This window comes from Schistocerca nitens, chromosome 11, assembly GCF_023898315.1.
Source record: "Schistocerca nitens isolate TAMUIC-IGC-003100 chromosome 11, iqSchNite1.1, whole genome shotgun sequence".
NCBI classification, from domain to species: domain Eukaryota; kingdom Metazoa; phylum Arthropoda; class Insecta; order Orthoptera; family Acrididae; genus Schistocerca; species Schistocerca nitens.
The window spans coordinates 45,785,607-45,803,939 of NC_064624.1; the positions used below are offsets into that span (position 1 = coordinate 45,785,607).

Consider the following 18,333-nt stretch of genomic DNA (forward strand, 5'->3'; position numbering starts at 1 on the left):
ATACCTACTCCAAACTTTTCTTTTGTTTCCTTTACTGTTTGCCAAAAGTCTTGTTCCTCCTGCCACCGAACTTCACTAATTCCCACTATATCTAACTTAAACCTATCCATTTCCCTTTTTAAATTTTCTAACGTACCTGCCCGATTAAGGGATCTGACATCCCACGCTCCGATCCGTAGAACGCCATTTTTTTTTCTCTTGATAACGACGTCCTCTTGAGTAGTCCCCTCCCGGAGATCCGAATGGGGGACTATTTTACCTCCGGAATATTTTACCCAAGAGGACGCCGTCATCATTTAATCATACATTAAAGCTGCATGCCCTCGAGAAAAATTACGACTGTAGTTTCCCCTTGCTTTCAGCTGTTCGCAGTGCCGCAACAGCAAGGCCGTTTTGGTTAGTGTTACAGCCCCTAGACTTAGAACTACTTAAGCCCAACTAACCAAAGGGCATCACACACATCCGAGGCAGGATTCGAACCTGCGACAGTAGCAGCAGCGCGGTTCCGGACTGAAGCGCCTAGAACCACTCGGCCACAGCGTCCGGAACCTAAGATCACTTTCTGAAATATTGAACATTTCATTGTGTGTCACAGACACGTTGGTGACAGAAAAATTACACATGCCACGTGTTTGTGCACGATGGGTTCCAAGACTGTCGATTCCCCAACAAAAGGACATTCGCTTGCGAGTCTGCATGCAGATAAGATCCGGTGGAGTTTCTTTCAAATGTAATCACTGCTGATGAAACTTGGCTACATCATTTTGATCCTGAGAGCAAACAGCAAAGCTCAGTGCGAAAATCTCTTTCATCACCAACCCCCAAAAGAGCAAAAGTGGTTGCTTCTGCTGGGAAAGTTATGGTCATTTGGTTCGTTGATATTCATGGACTGGTTTACAGCATGTTGTCCTTGCACACACATCAGTAACGGGTCAATACTCCAGGGATGTCCTGAAACCACTGCATGTCCATATAAGGATCAAAAGACGACAGTCCGTGAAGCCGGCTGGATGCTGCACCACGATAAAGCGCAGCCGCATATTGCCAGTGTTGCTGCTGGATATCTTGCAAAAATCGAAGTGACGTTCATTCCTCATCTTCCCTGTAGTCCAGATTTTACCCCATGTGATTTTTTTTCTATTCCCTAACATGAAGAAACGCCTTCGTGGGAGGCATTGTCAATCATCAGAAGCAGTGGTGAAGGCTGCAGAGGCGATTTTGAAGGACCTCTCAAAAATGGTTTCCAGCGTGCATTTGAAGATCGGCAGAAATGCTGGGACAAGCGCATCGCATTCATGGGAGTCTACTTTGAGAAGTACCATCAAAATTATGAGGATGAGTAAAGGTATGTGGCGCCGATATGAAACTTCCTGTCAGATTAAAACTGTGTGCCGGACCGAGACTCGAACTCGGGACCTTTGCTTTTCGCTGGCAAGTGCTCTACCATGTGAGCTAACCATGCACGACTCACGCCCCTCCTCACACCTTTACTTCTCCCAGTACCTCGTCTCCTACCTTCCAAACTTTCCAGAAGCTCTCCTGCGAACCTTGCAGAACTAGGTCCCCCAGGCTGTGGCTAAGCCATGTCTCTGCAACATCCTTTCTTTAAGGAGTGCTAGTTCTGGAAGGTTCGCAGAAGAGCTTCTGTAAAGTTTGGAAGGTAGGAGACGAGGTACTGGCAGAAGTAAAGCTGTGAGGACGGGGTGTGAGTCGTGCTTGGGTAGCTCAGATGGTAGAGCACTTGCCCGCGAAAAGCAAAGTTCCCGAGTTCGAGTCTCGGTCCGGCACACAGTATTAAACAGCCCTCGTACTATGCGACCCAACCATCGCAGAGGCTTCCTTTCCCTTGGCACTTTTCTTCCTCTTCCCTTCATAGCGCTACCCTTCGTTCAACCTTTGAACCAATCTACCTCGAGATGACCCCGTATTAATGGTTATCAAAACAAGGCATAGTGAACGATACGTGTCGTCTTTTACTACTGCAAGTTACTGGTAAGATCAGCTACGCAAAATATCTCTTTTCTGATTTCCTAAATCCCAAGAACGACTCTGCAAGTAGAGGATACGTTTGCTTGCCTGCAACAAGTACCAAACACAAAATTTCTGATTAGTCCGCCAAAGTAATTTAAATACTAATTAATTAAGCTGATGAAAAAGGTCACCACCTCACAGATCATTTCATGTTTTAATAAAATACCAATCCACATATTGGATATACCACAACCAGGAAAAATTTAATTGAAACATTGCTAAGGGGAGGTGAAAACTGACTGACTTTTAAGAATCCTGGCTAGGAAGACGAATGGCGCTGTGAGATGTAATAACAAAGAATTTAGCAATAATTCACATTTATATCCTCATTAACAGTAACACACACGCACAGAAGTTTAAAATACAGTTACTTGGGGTGCTAGCGTGTGCATCGGCACATCATACATTATACAGAGCAGCACCTGGACCGACACATGTGTAGCAAGACTGCAAAATTACTGGATACGATTCATCGAGGTCACACACGCCAAATTGGTCACTCACACAATGAAAGATAGTATTTAGGAAAAATAGCTTCCCTATTCCACTAGTAAGCTCACTGGGTCATAGCACGACAGCCTTTAACGGTCGATCTCAGAGAACAAAGTCCACTTCGAAAATTCCGTACAACTCAATAATTTCGTAACTGGAGCCTCATGGTGTGCAAAGAAACACACGTGGTACACCAGTGTCCGGGGGAATGAAACTCAAACTGAACGGTAAATTAAATAAAATTTGGCACAAGCATTCCACAAACCACACAACACATTCACACACACATCAAAAAATGTTTTGTATCACCTCGGTTCCTAGAGCTCCGGCACCTGTATAGGAAATTGAAATAGAGATCAATATAAACATCAATTCCGCCATTTTTCTTGCTCGTGAAAATCACACATTGCATGTTGGACCATCGTACAGCGAGATCTTCAGAGGTGGTGGTCCAGATTGCTGTACACACCGGTACCTCTAATATCCAGTAGCATATACTCTTGCATTGATGCATGCCTGTATTCGTCGTGGCGAACTATCCACATGTTCATCAAGGCACTGTTGGTCCAGATTGTCCCACTCCTGAACGACGATTCGTCGTGGATCCCTCATAGTGGTTGGTGGGTCACGTCGTCCATGAACAGCCCTTTTCAAAATATCCCAGGCATGTTCGATAGGGTTCATGTCTGCAGAACATCCTGGCCACTCTAATCGAGGGATCTCGTTATCCTGTAGCAATTCATTCACAAGATGTGCAAGATGGGGGCGCGAATTCTCGTCCACGAATGTCTCGCCAATATGCTGCCGATATACACTCCTGGAAATGGAAAAAAGAACACATTGACACCGGTGTGTCAGACCCACCATACTTGCTCCGGACACTGCGAGAGGGCTGTACAAGCAATGATCACACGCACGGCACAGCGGACACACCAGGAACCGCGGTGTTGGCCGTCGAATGGCGCTAGCTGCACAGCATTTGTGCACCGCCGCCGTCAGTGTCAGACAGTTTGCCGTGGCATACGGAGCTCCATCGCAGTCTTTAACACTGGTAGCATGCCGCGACAGCGTGGGCGTGAACCGTATGTGCAGTTGACGGACTTTGAGCGAGGGCGTATAGTGGGCATGCGGGAGGCCGGGTGGACGTACCGCCGAATTGCTCAACACGTGGGGCGTGAGGTCTCCACAGTACATCGATGTTGTCGCCAGTGGTCGGCGGAAGGTGCACGTGCCCGTCGACCTGGGACCGGACCGCAGCGACGCACGGATGCACGCCAAGACCGTAGGATCCTACGCAGTGCCGTAGGGGACCGCACCGCCACTTCCCAGCAAATTAGGGACACTGTTGCTCCTGGGGTATCGGCGAGGACCATTCGCAACCGTCTCCATGAAGCTGGGCTATGGTCCCGCACACCGTTAGGCCGTCTTCCGCTCACGCCCCAACATCGTGCAGCCCGCCTCCAGTGGTGTCGCGACAGGTGTGAATGGAGGGACGAATGGAGACGTGTCGTCTTCAGCGATGAGAGTCGCTTCTGCCTTGGTGCCAATGATGGTCGTATGCGTGTTTGGCGCCGTACAGGTGAGCGCCACAATCAGGACTGCATACGACCGAGGCACACAGGGCCAACACCCGGCATCATGGTGTGGGGAGCGATCTCCTACACTGGCCGTACACCACTGGTGATCGTCGAGGGGACACTGAATAGTGCACGGTACATCCAAACCGTCATCGAACCCATCGTTCTACCATTCCTAGACCGGCAAGGGAACTTGCTGTTCCAACAGGACAATGCACGTCCGCATGTATCCCGTGCCACCCAACGTGCTCTAGAAGGTGTAAGTCAACTACCCTGGCCAGCAAGATCTCCGGATCTGTCCCCCATTGAGCATGTTTGGGACTGGATGAAGCGTCGTCTCACGCGGTCTGCACGTCCAGCACGAACGCTGGTCCAACTGAGGCGCCAGGTGGAAATGGTATGGCAAGCCGTTCCACAGGACTACATCCAGCATCTCTACGATCGTCTCCATGGGAGAATAGCAGCCTGCATTGCTGCGAAAGGTGGATATACACTATACTAGTGCCGACATTGTGCATGCTCTGTTGCCTGTGTCTATGTGCCTGTGGTTCTGTCAGTGTGATTATGTGATGTATCTGACCCCAGGAATGTGTCAATAAAGTTTCCCCTTCCTGGGACAATGAATTCACGGTGTTCTTATTTCAATTTCCAGGAGTGTAGTTGTACTATCGGTCGGAGGATGGCATTCACGTATCGTACAGGCGTTAAGGCGCTTTCCATGACTACCAGCGGCGTACGTCAGCCCCACATAATGCCACACCAAAACATCAGGGACCCTGCACCTTACTGTACTTGCTGGACAGTGTGTCTAAGGCGTTCAGTCTGACTGGGTTGCCTTCAAACACGTCTCTGACGATTGTCTGGTTGAAGGAATACGCGAGACTCATCGGTGAAGAGAAAGTGATGCCAATCCTGAGCGGTCCATTCGGCATGTTATTGGGCCCATCTGTACTGCGCTGCGCGGTGTCGTGGTTGCAAAGATGGACGTCGCCATAGACGTGGGGAGTCAAGCCGCGCATCATGCAGCCCATTGCGCATAATTTGCGTCATAACACGACGTCCTGTTGCTGCACGAGAAGCATTATTCAACATGGTGGGGTCGCTGTCAGGGTTCCTCTTAACCATAATCCTTAGGTAGCGGTCATCCGCTGCAGTAGTAGTCCACGGGCGGCCTGAGCGAGGCATGTCATAGACAGTTCCTATCTCCTCCATGTCCGAGCAACATCGCTTTGGTTCACTCCAAGACTCCTGGGCACTTCCCTTGTTGAGAGCCCTTCCTAGCACAAAGCAACAATGCGGACGCGATCGAACCGCGGTACTGACCGTCTAGGCATGGTTAATCTCCAGACAACACGAGCCGTGTACCTACTTCCTTGTGGAATGACTGGAACTGATCGGCTATCGGACCCCCTCCTTCTAATACGCGTTGCTCATGCATGGTTTTTTTACGTCTTTGGGCGGGCTTAGTGGCATCTCTGAACAGTCAAAGGGACTGTGTATGTGGTACAATACCCACAGCCAACGTCTATCTTCAGGAGTCCCGGGAACTGGGGTGATGCAAACTTTTTTCGATGAGTGTATTACTGATTCGTTAAAACGTTAAACAAGTGCTTCATTTCTTGCAGCTCTCAGGCTATATTTGTCGAACGACGTGACCCATAATATCTGCACACGTCGTACTCTGTAGAGTAGCGTTGAATCCTGCGCCAGTGACGAAAGAGGAAGCTCTGTGTGGCTGTTGGCACGACTGCGCTACACAGGGGACGATTTGTTGGGTGGAGTGGTCTAGGGCTCGGCTGTCGCGTCGTCCTACCCGCCCGACATCCAACAGGGGAAGTTCCTCAGTCGGTCGGTCGATCGGTCGGTCAAACCGCGTACACTCACCCAATTTGTCGGTCGGCCGGTATATTGCCGCGCGTGTAGGGCTCTTTCACAGAACAAATTATATTTTATAAACAGCTCTTGCCTCGAATCCGCGATTAAACCTTTTCACTGCGTCATTCGTTCTTCTGGAAATGCGGAGTCATCAGAGCAGTTGGCAGCACTGACCGCGTGGCACTGTTTTGCGTTAGCCACCGTGCGTTCTATTCGATTTGACACAGCGGTAGTAAACGGTGTGAGGTGTTACACAGTGCTGCATATAGATCGTTTGCCGCCTCAACCGAATTAATAAGGTAGGTAGTACCATTTTTTGTTCTTGCGCGTGCTTCACAGTTACTTCGCGTAGCGACGGTACTTTTCTGTTATTTATTTCACCGTCGATGCTACATGGGTCAATATTTTAAATAAATACTCGTGAATTTATCAAAATTGCTACGTATATTCCCAACTATAGCTGTAGTCTCGTAAATCCCGCTAGTTGACAGATTTCAGGTACGAAAACTGTAGCGTCAATTGGAATGGACGTGTTTTGTGCTCTCGCCATTTTGATGAGAAAACTTGAAACGGAATGTAATGCTGTACTTCCACGAATCTGCTGAAAAATCCTTCTGAGTAAGGAATAACGGGGTGATATTTGCATGCTAGACCTCCTTTCGTTTTTCGTAGTATATTTGCGATACATGAACGTAGTATACATCAGACGAATAAAAACGTGCTATTATGTATTACATATTTTCTGTATTTAGCCAGAACTTTCAATTTTTGTGACGGCAAGGTGCGCTTTATATATCAAAGTACCTTTAAATGTAGCGCGAAAATCAGCTTTCAACCCAACCTAGAGATAGAGCTATGTCACTGGTTGGTCTGTCACCACAACCACAATTTGGATTGGCTGTGGAATGGGGCAGGGGGAATGTGATGGGGGGGGGGGGGGGATGTGTGTGGTGTGTCCTCAAATCGCACTAGCCAATACATGATAAAAGCCATATCTTTCGCAGGGGAACAAAACGTTTTCCTTCGAAGTGTATTGGATAACATAGCACTTCAATCAGTGCTTGGTGTAAGAACTTCGTATTACCTATCACTGTGGTCTATTGTTGCGGTCACCGGTTGAGATGGTACCATTGTGCGTTTTTGAGAGTTCCTGAACGCACAGTAACATCATAAACAGCACATTTTAGCAGCACAGCGCATATTTCGGAAACCACTAGTAATAGCGCTTGGCTGCGTGTACATTTAGTCAAATATGGCGTACGCTCAGTTAGCTTCCAGTGATGTACTCAAATGCGTCGTGTTGCGGCTGGCCACTTTACAATTTCGATTTTGTCTTCATAATATTTTAGAATGAAGTTTGTGGTGTCAAACTGTTGCATAGTCACGTCAGATTATGCTGTCCCGTTTCAACTTTATCTTGACTATTGCTGTTAGTGCAGGTTTAGATGAATTACCAGATGGGTGTCGAGTTTCTTAATGTGCAAACTTTCACACCTTTTGTCGTACTTAGAATGCTGAATGTCAAGAGTTTCGTCTTCCGTTATTGTTAATAATCGCTTTTCTAAAAACTGGCTGCGTCGTTAGCTTGATAACAAGCAATCCGAGGTAGAACTTCAGTCGACATCTGGCAGCTACCAAAATACATGGACGTGTATTGTTTCTCCGATAGCGAAATGTAGACAAGATGTATTTCTACTTCTACAAATCTTCAATTTGCTATTCTTAGCGCTATGAGGCAACGAGAGGTGCCTGCTTAATTTAGCGGGCGCAATGACGGACCTTGGTTCGTTGAACATCGTAGTGAAAATAAACGACGCCATAACGAAATAAAAAAACCGTGCGCGGTATGCACAGAACGAAGCGCAAACAAATTTTTCTCAGGTTTCTACGCATCCACCAACAGGGAACAGTTGCAGAAACCGGGAAAGACCGTACTGTAGGCGAATCGGTTTTCAACTAATGCGCTTGAATAAGAGGGACAGTATTTCGCATTATGTGATTTCACACTTAACAATATAACCGATCCTACTCAGCATAAATTCTGACATCACGTATCATTCAGGGCACGCTACGATACCAATATTAGGCTACATGGTAGCTAAAGATGTATCGTAAGAGCTGTCGTTGAAGTGCGTGCAAGGATAAATACTAAGACTAAAAAAACTTCATCCTAAACAAGACTAATAAACCAACTGAATATTATTCCTTAGACATTCAAAACAGCAGTGCTTCTCATACACAGCTGCAATTAAGTGTAATTTCTCTCGAAACCTACGAAAATACGATAAATGGCGCTATAAAGAAATTTAAATCAAAATATGCACAAAGGCGTGACGTCACAGCATCCTAAAGTACGAGCTGGCGCATCCGCCCTTTTGTTTCCCAGTTCTCTGAAGTGTAAACGTTCTGCGGTGCTATAGCATTTGCGTCACGGCACTTTAGCGCAAAATTATGAATGGTTGTGCTGCCACAAACTGTTCTAACAATTCTAGAAGTGGATTTAGAATGATTAGTTTCCTAAAAGATTCGAAGAGAAGAAAACTCTCGTTGCGAAAACTGGGAACGTGAGCGGAGCGCACAATTATGTACTGTAGGTAAATAATACTTATTATAACCTGAAGCAATATTTAATAATAAAAATACTGATAGTCTTAAGAGATTCTGCCCGCAGGGAATTAGCAGTCCCAAAATATAACGCGGCAAGAGATTCCAGAACATACAGTATTTACAGTACAATGTGTGTCTTATACTATATTGAGTCATTAACAAAAAACAAGCCACGATCGCTGAAAACTTTTATTTATTCGACCTTCTCCGGTCGAATTACGTCTAAACTGCCGCCATCGGATCTGTATCACAATAGTAATTATAACACTTAAGAGCTATCTGCTATTTTTAAGTTGAAAGCTCGCCATTCCCACTATTGGCATTTCGCAATAGCAGCACGTAACTTAAAACGTTAAGCCCTTGGGATGATAGGGTTTAGGTTACGTCAAAAGCTATACTGAGTCTAATTGTGCCGAAAACGATCGAAGTAAAATGTTACGCTTGTATTTCAACGATGTCACCGATATCAGATCGCCGCCCTGAAGTCACAATGACGAACGTTGATACTGACAGTGCCTCTGCAGTAATGTTCGTTGCTGTCTACAGGATTAGTAGGCCTGACTATGTAGGACTGTATCTTGAAATGGGCATTTGGTATAAACAGAGAAAAGTACCGCATATCATTCAAGAAAGGCTAATGTACAAAAATATAACATTTAACCCTATGTCGGCTTCAGCCATTTTTCGTATTCACACATAACTTGTGCTTCACGTTGGAGAAGGAATTGTGTAGTGTGTGTTAAGTGCGTTCTTGTGTGTCCTGTAAATTTATCGAAGCAAGCCTTCATTCGATTAGAAGTGCGGTGTTTGGTGAGTTTCGTATTTACGCTTGGTTGTTGCCGAAATATGCACTTTAGATGCAGCCTCGCCAACTCGTACTTACAGTAGCTTAGTATATGATCTAATAAACGTCATTGTGGAATATTTAATTTGAATTCCGCGATTCTGTCACAGAAATATACATGTATCTTTATTCTTCATTCGGACAGCAAAGAAAAACAGAAATATGCCAATAAAACGCGAGATTTTTGTCTAATCCACATATCGATGTAAACATGAGCGGAATGAAAGCTCAAAATAGCACTATCTATTGCTCTATGCAGGATCTCCGAAAACATTTCAGAAAACTTGAACAAAACACCACAGTTAGCATAAGTAATGTGCTGTTTAGCATTCGTTGGGAAACAAAATGGTGGATGCGCCAGCCTATGTTTTCAGGAGCTCTAGCATCCATTATTACGTAGCTACCCAAAGCCGACCGCTACTAGCCTACTGCCGACTCCACATCATCGATAGTAAATCAATTAAAGTGCGTGGCAGAGGGTTCTTCGAACCACTTCCACAATTCTCTATTATGCCAATCTCATATAGCGCGCGGAAAGAATGAACACCTATATCTTTCCGTACGAGGTCCAATTTCCCTTATTTTATCGTGATCGTTTCTCCCCATGTAGGTCGGTGTCAACAAAATATTTTCGCATTCGCAGGAGAAAGTTGGTGATCGGAATTTTATGAAGATGCTGTCGCAACGAAAAATGCCTCTTAATGATGCCCAGCCCAAATCCTGTATCATTTCAGTGACACTCTTTCCATATTTTTCTACAATACAAAACGTGTTGCCCTTCTTTGAACTTTTTCGATGTACTGTCAGTCCTACCTGGTAAGGATCCCACACCGCGCAGCAATAGTCTAAAAGGCGGATAACCGTACTATAGGCAGTAAGTAGATATGTTACATTTGAAGTTCTTGCCAATAAAACGCAATCTTTAGCCTTCCCCACATTTTCTGTGTGTTACTCCCAATTTAAGTTGTTCGTTATTGCAATTCGTGGGTATTTAGATGAATTTACGGCCTTTATATTAGACGGACTTATTGTGTAACCGCCTAAGACAGCTGCTCAGATTGTCTCCCAAATCGTGTATATAGATAAGGAGTAGCAAAGGGCCCTATAACTTTACATTTGGGAACAGCAGAAGTCACTTCTGTTTTACTCGATGACTTTTTGTCAGATACCACAAACTGTGACCTCTGACAGGAAGTCACAAATCCATTCACATAACTGAGAAGATATTCCATAAGCACGCAGTTTCACTAAAAGGCGCTTGTGTGGTACAGTGTCAAAAGCCTTCTGGAAAACCAAAAATACGGAATCGATCTGAAATCGCCTGTCAGTAGCACTCAGCACTTCATGCGAATAAAGAGCTAGTTTCACATGAACTTTGTTTTCTAAACCCATGTTGACTGTGTATCAACAGTTTTCTTAGAGTTAATTGATAATATTAATTGAAAAATCTTGGTTGCCATTTTAGTTTTTTATTTATAAACTACGCGTTTCATCTTATTTACTCATCTTCAGGCTGATCTTAATTTGGTATTTCTTAGGACGATCCTTCAGTGTAGCTAAGGGCCACCATCGAGTACATCAGACCATCATCGACTTCGTTAACCTTGGTAAATACTTTCTAGATGGACACGAGTAACTCAATGACCTGCATAACGCATTCAGCTCCTGTGAAGGCGATGATGGCCTGATGTACTAGACGATGCCTCTTAGCTACACTGTCTAAAGGATCGTCCTAAGAAACACCAAATTAAGATCAGCATGAAGATGCCTAAATAAGGTGAAACACGTAGTTGACAAACGAACTAAAATTGCAACCAAGACTGTTTTCTACTAATACTACTAAACACAGAATTGCTGATTCATGCCACAGATGGATTGGAAGAATTGCTGGAATTCATAATGTTCGAACACAATGTGTGTTCCAGAATCCTGCTGCATATCGACGTTAATGATATGGGCCTGTAATTAAGTGGATTATTCCTACTACCTTTCTTGAATATTGGTGTGACCTGTGCAACTTTCCAGTCATTGGGTACGGATCTTTCGTCGAGCGAACGGTTGTATATGATTAGCCTGCCTCTGTGGCCGAGCGGTTCTAGGCGCTTCGGTCCGGAACCACGCTGCTGCTACGGTCGCAGGTTCAAATCCTGCCTCGGTCATGGATGTGTGTGATGTCCTTAGGTTAGTTAGGTTTAAGTAGTTCTAAGTCTAGGGGACTGATTACCTCAGATTTTAAGTCACATAGTGCTTAGAGCCATTTTTGTTGCATATGACTGTTGAGTATGGAGCTATTGCATCAGCACATTCTGAAAGGAACGTAATTGAAATAGTCTGGATCAGAAGGCTTGTTTTTATTAAGTGATTTAAGTTGCCTCACAACTCCGATGATACTTACTGCTACGTTAAAGTTCCTGATTCGAATTCTGGAATATTTACTTCGTCTTTCGCGAAGGCATTTAGGAAGGCTGTGTTCGATAATCCTGCTTGAGCAGCACTGTCTTAGATAGTATCTCCACTGCTATCGCCCAGAGAAGGCATTGATTGTTTCTTGCAGCTAACACTTCACATACGACCAGAATCTCTTTGGTTTTTCTGCTAGGTTTCGAGACAGTTTCGTTGTGGATACTGTTACAAGCATCTCGCATTGAAGTCTGCGCTAAATTTCGAGCTTCTGTGAAAGATCGCCAATCTTATGGATTTTGCCTCGTTTAAATTTGGCATGTTTTTCTTGTTACTACAACACTGTTCTGACCCGTTTTGTGTACCAACGAGGATCAGCTCAGTCGTTTGTTAATTTATTTGGTATAAATCTCTAAATTGCTATCGATTCTGTTTTTCTGAACTCAATCCACATCTGGTCTACACTTACGTCATTAATTTGGAAGGAGTGTAGAATGCTGAGGCAGTCTCGTGTGTGCAACAATAATTGCTAACATTGAGAATAGTTGACGGGTACTGCATTTTGAATACGTCATGGGTCGAAGCTGTCGGGCACTATTAGTAGGTTCAAGATTTTCGAACTGTAAATAAAGTTGAGGTCGTGATTTTAGTTCGCAAGGGTTATGTAGTATAAATTAAATCAGCACTGAGTGAATGCATTTTCTATCTAGATCACGTTTTGCTACTCATACCGACTTCATCTGCTAAAGTGCGAATTACATACCTGGGAGTTCAGAGTTGATAGTCACAATGCAGTGATTACAGCAAATTTTGTGCTGTGCGCATCCACAGCTGTAAAATTGATCCATTAGACCGCTTTAGCTGTACCATAGTGTTTTCTGACCCAACTAGTTTCGCTGCGTTAGTAAGTCTTCAGGGATACGGATATCATAATTTACTCCAAACGATAATCTGTAGATGACACAACGTTGTATGTCCGATTGCGGTAAAACTGTTTAACCGTCAGAAGGTCGGTTCCTTGCATCCTGCTCATGTTAAATTAGACTACTGTCCTCTCTACGGCTCAACAGTGTTATTACAATTGGAGAAAAAATGTTGGGTCATCTACTGCTTGTCGTTGGGAATAAATTATTTAAATCCGTATCATTGAAGATGTGGCTCTAAGGCCGCGAATCTTGTCGCAACAGAAAGATTTATAATACAGCTGAAGCGGTCATTAGTTTCGTTGTAAATATAGGGTTAATGAGTGAAATGTAAAGTGTTAGTTATCCAGACGATAAGTTACTTTAACCTACATTAAAAGGAGACGGGTAAAAAGGATCGCGTTCATATACGTGTGACGAAAGTTTTCACGTGACATCGGCTTTCCTGTGCTGTGAATGGCTGAAACAAACTGCCCGTGTAGATGACAGATAATATTCGTTCTATGCGAAACTTTGAGTTGTATTCGGTAGTTATCGTCCTTTAAATTGTGTACTGTGGAAGTGTGAAATACCATAGCAGCCTTTAATGTACGGAAATACTGGGAAATGCACTACCAGCAAATACGTGAGTTGCGTAGTGCCTTCTGCCACGTGCTCATAACATGCGAAATGTTCGTTGGGATTTGTCTGTTGGTAGTCTGTATTTTCGCAATTTGTTTGTTCCTGTACTTATAATGGAAAGTGCGTCATGTATGAAGCGAATACATACTTTCGGCTCAGTCTTTCACCTCAACCTTTACTGCATTCGTCGCCCATTCACTGGTTTGTCCAACTTACGACCAAAACGCGACAGATAAATACGTCACGACCGAAACATGAGTGGGGGGGGGGGGCGGTGAGGAGCGGGGACATTTGTCACACATCTAAGTGATGAATGTTCCCGTTCAAGATGTTTGGTATTACTCAGTAGGCATTACGGACGCTAAGTTGCAATGCTGCCGATAAAATGACTGTACAACGACCAGGGACTTACAGTGGGTACGCTGTTGTAACTTGAAGACTGGCTGACACGGGAGAGAACAGAAGTGCGTTAGTGTCGGCGGACGAGGAATATTTTGCGTCAAAAGCAGGCGAGCGCAAGGGAATAGCGTACGTTCGTGTTCGGTTCGCACTCGCTCGCGTTCTCTGGTTGCCTGCGCTTCAGCGAACCATCAGAGGAAGTTAGAGCGAAACCTTAGTCTGTTTACTTCTGTTGTCGACGTGAGTTGAGTGACGGAATGTGTCACACAGGAGCGCCAGAGAAACTGGTATAGAGATGCGTATTAGACTACAATGTAAACAGGCAGAATACGGCGCTGCGATCGGCTACGCCTGTATAAGACAAACTGTTTGGTGCTGTTAGATCGATTACTGCTGCTACAATGGCAGGTTATCGAGATTTGTGTTTGAACGTGGCGTTATAGTTGGCGCGCGAGCCATGGGACACAGCATCTCAGAGATAGTGGTGAAATAAGGATTTTCCTGTACGACAATTTCACGAGTGTACCGTGAATATGAGGAATCCGGTAAAACATCAAACCTCCGACATCGCTGCGGCCGGAAAAGGATCCTTTAACAACGGGACCAACGACGATAGAATCGTTCTGCGTGACAAAAGTGCAACCCTTCCGCAAACTGCTGCAGATTTCAATGCTGGACCGTCAACAAATGTCATGAAACGAAACATCAATTCGTTCTCTCAGAGCCGTAGTCCCACTCGTGCAACCTTGATGGCTGTACGACACAAAGCTTTACACCTCACTTGGGCCCGTCACACCGGCAGTGGACTGTTAATGAGTGGAAGCATGTTGCCTGGTCTGATAACTCGCGTTTCAAATTGTATCGAGCGAATGGACGTGTACGGATATGGAGACAACCTCACGAACCTTTTTTTTTTTTTTTTTTTGCAGGAGACTTTTCAAGCTGGTGGAGGCTCTGTAATCTTGCCTCCCTGTTCCACTCCCAAACAGAACGAGGGAAAAATAACTGCCTATATGCCTCTGTACGAGCCCTGATCTCTCTTATCTTATCTTTGTGGTCTTTCCGCGAAATATAAGTTGGCGGCAGTGAAATTGTACTGCAGTAAGCCTCAAATACCGGTTCTCTAAATTTCCTCAGTAGCGATTCACGAAAAGAACGCCTCCTTTCCTCCAGAGACTCCCACCCGAGTTCCTGAAGCATTTCCGTAACACTCGCGTGGTGATCAAACCTACCAGTAACAAATCTAGCAGCCCCGCCTCTGAATTGCTTCTATGTCCTCCCTCAATCCGACATGATAGGGATCCCAAACGCTCGAGCAGTAATCAAGAATAGGTCGTATTAGTGTTTTATAAGCGGTCTCCTTTACAGATGAACCACATCTTCCCAAAAGTCTACCAATGAACCGAAGACGACTATCCGCCTTCCCCACAACTGCCGTTACATGCTTGTCCCACTTCATATCGCTCTGCAATGTTACGGCCAAATATTTAATCGACGTGACTGTGTCAAGCGCTAAACTACCAATGGAGTATCCAAATATTATGGGATTCTTTTTCGTATTCTTCTGCATCAATTTACCTCTATCTATATTTAGTTAGCTGCCATTGTTTAAACCGATCACAAATCCTGTCAGTCATCTTGTATCCTACAGTCACTCGACGACGCCTTCCCGTACACCACAGCATCATCAGCAAACAACCGCACATTGCTATCCACACTATCCAAAAGATCATTTATGTAGATACAAAACAGCGGATCTACCACACTTCCCTGGGGCACTCCAGATGATACCCTAACCTCCGACGAACTCACCATCGAGGACAACTTACTGGGTTCTATTACTTAAGAAGTCTTAGAGCCGCTCACATACTTGGGAACCAATCCCATATACTCGTACCTTAGGTAGGAGTCTGCAGTGGGGCACCGAGTCAAACGCTTTTCAGAAGTCAACTAGCCTTGCAACGTACTGTTGAGATCCCCAGCGCCTCGTAATCTTACGGATTTATGACCAGCCCAGCAGGATTCATGGTGTCAGCACTACTCCAGACATTTGTAGAGTCCACGCCATGTTGTGTGAGATCGCGGGGGCCCTGCACGATACTAGGCAAGTGTACCAGTTTTCTTTGGTTCTTCGCTGTAGATGCTTTAGGGTTTCCAGAGGTCCACAGGGCAAATGACGATGCGAAGAAATGATTCACGGAAGATTGTCAGAGTACTCAAAGGTGCAAGCGGGGATGTGAGAAAGACACTAAATTCATTCGAGGCTTGTATCCGCCAGGATCGGAGTGGATAAGCACGAGCTTAGACTTCACTGTTACTGAAACAGAAAAATTTTCTGAAATAAAACGCGTCCTTGAGCGCGCGCGCGTCCTTGCGCGCGTCCTTGCCTTTGCCTTTCGCGGGCAAGTGCTCTACCGACTGACCTACCCAAGCACGACTCACGCCCCGTCCTCACAGCTTTACTTCTGCCAGTACCTCGTCTCCTACCTTCCAAACTTTCCAGAAGCTCTCCTCCACAGGCTGTGGCTAAGCCATGTCTCCGCAATATCCTTTCTTTCAGGAGTGCTAGTTCTGCAAGGTTCGCAAGAGAGCTTCTGTAAAGTTTGGAAGGTAGGAGACGAGGTATTGGCAGAAGTAAAGCTGTGAGGACGGGGCGTGAGTCGTGCTTGGGTAGGTCGGTCGGTAGAGCACATGCCCGCGAAAGGCAAAGGTCCCTAGTTCGAGTCTCGGTCCGGCACACACTTTTAATCTGTTAGGAAGTTTCATATCAGCGCACACTCCCCTGTAGAGTGAAAATTTCATTGTGGATAAAGGACAGTTTGGATTTAAACTGCCGTAGACATAGGGGTCACTAGACACAGCACACGCTCGGATTAACAAAGGATGAGGAAGGAAATCGGTGGTGCCCTTTCAGAGGAACAATTCTGGCAGTCGCCTGGATCGCTTCAGGGAAATCTAAATCAGGATGGCCGGACGCGGGTTTGAACCGCCGTCCTCCTGAATGCGAGTTCTGTGTGCCAACCACTGCGCCAGCTCACCCGGTCCGTTCACACACACGTTCCACGTGTGTGGAACCAGTTTCCCTGTTCTGTCATCACTACCCCTGAAGGCCATCAGCCACCAGCTGTTACACCAAAAGTCGAATTCAGCATATTACTGAACTTTTGAACGCAATTCATGTTAGATTTTGAAGGAGACCGCATCCCGCTAGAAGCTTTCACCTGTTCAGTGCGGTGTTCAAATGGCTCTGAGCACTATGCGACTTAACATCTGAGGTCATCAGTCCCCTAGAACTTAGAACTACATAAACCTAACTAACCTAAGGACATAACACACATCCATACCCGAGGCAGGATTCGAACCTGCGACCATAGCAGTCGCGCGGTTCCGGACTGAAGCGCCTAGAACCGCTCGCTGTGAGGTGTCAGAACAGTAAGCACCATGTAGACCGCTACTGTAATTTTTCCAGTGAGCGATGTTTACCTATTTTCTCCCTGTTCAGTTTTCAACAGCAGCACAAAATTTTTAAGGATAAACAGGACGCACTCACTAAATACTCAACTTTGCAACAAGACTATTTTGTAACAGGCTTCAGTTAAACTGTAGGGTGTGTTTTACACCTATTCTTGTTCAAAACCTTATAAACTGTTCTTAAGTATAGCCCCCTAAAGGTGGGCATAACGGTACAAAACTGTTCACGACACTAAAATAAAACGCCATTAAAAATTTGTGGATGGACACGGAATTCAGTAAGACACAGCATGGATAATGAAACATCGAAACTAAATCTCATTAAACATTTTTAAAATGACAAGATATTTGATTTTTATAGGTGTTTTGTTTTAAACCTCGAAAAGATTGACAGTAAAACAGACGTCTGCAATGGCTAAATGTGTTCTGTAAGTTTGTGCTGTGTGAGTAACTGAAACATAAGTATCTTCAAAAAAGTGAATACCTTGAAACTTGATTAGGGAAAATCAAACACAACGCTAAGGGTCATCTGTGTTGTTTTGCACTTTGTCGTCGTCGTCGTCGTCGTCGTCGTCCGTGTTACCTGCTGCAGAATATTAAAAGAGGATTCTGAATATAGCACGAAAGCAGTTCGTTGAACTAATACCAATATGAAAGACTGTATACTAGTTCACAAGTTTACTGGCTATAACCCTTCAGCTCTTAGCTATGGAAGATTCACGCAATTCTGATGTACATCTCTTAGGCTCAGTTCTCAATGTCTTTTGGTACCAGGAATTTGCCACGTCCTGGCCCAGGGATGTGCATCTACGCTTCAGGACTGAAGAACTCAATTACCAAGGTTTGATTTTTAATTTTCTGACTGCGTTCGCATTTCATGTAACTAGAGCGTAAGCCTCATCAGATTGGTGAATTATTTCTTGGATAAACTGCAGATCCTTGTCAGAAATGTACTTGATTGGACAAAATCCATGCAACTGTTGTCTAGAAAATGGCAGTTCCTACAATATTCAAAGAGGCTGCATACTGATGAAATTTGAAGCACGTTTTGTCTTACATTGTGTTAGCGACAGGGTAGATAAAAACCAGGGTG

At 44.9% G+C, this 18,333-nt stretch overlaps 1 protein-coding gene across 1 annotated transcript in view; it reads right to left on the minus strand.

Moving 5' to 3' along the window:
* Window positions 1–17,758: 17,758 nt before the first annotated feature.
* Window positions 17,759–18,333, minus strand: part of LOC126212592 (spidroin-1-like) — a 28,801-nt gene continuing 28,226 nt past the window's right edge. The window contains exon 3 of the mRNA XM_049940021.1: window positions 17,759–17,826. Coding sequence (XP_049795978.1) covers window positions 17,759–17,826 — 68 coding nt within the window. The remainder of the gene's footprint in view (window positions 17,827–18,333) is intronic.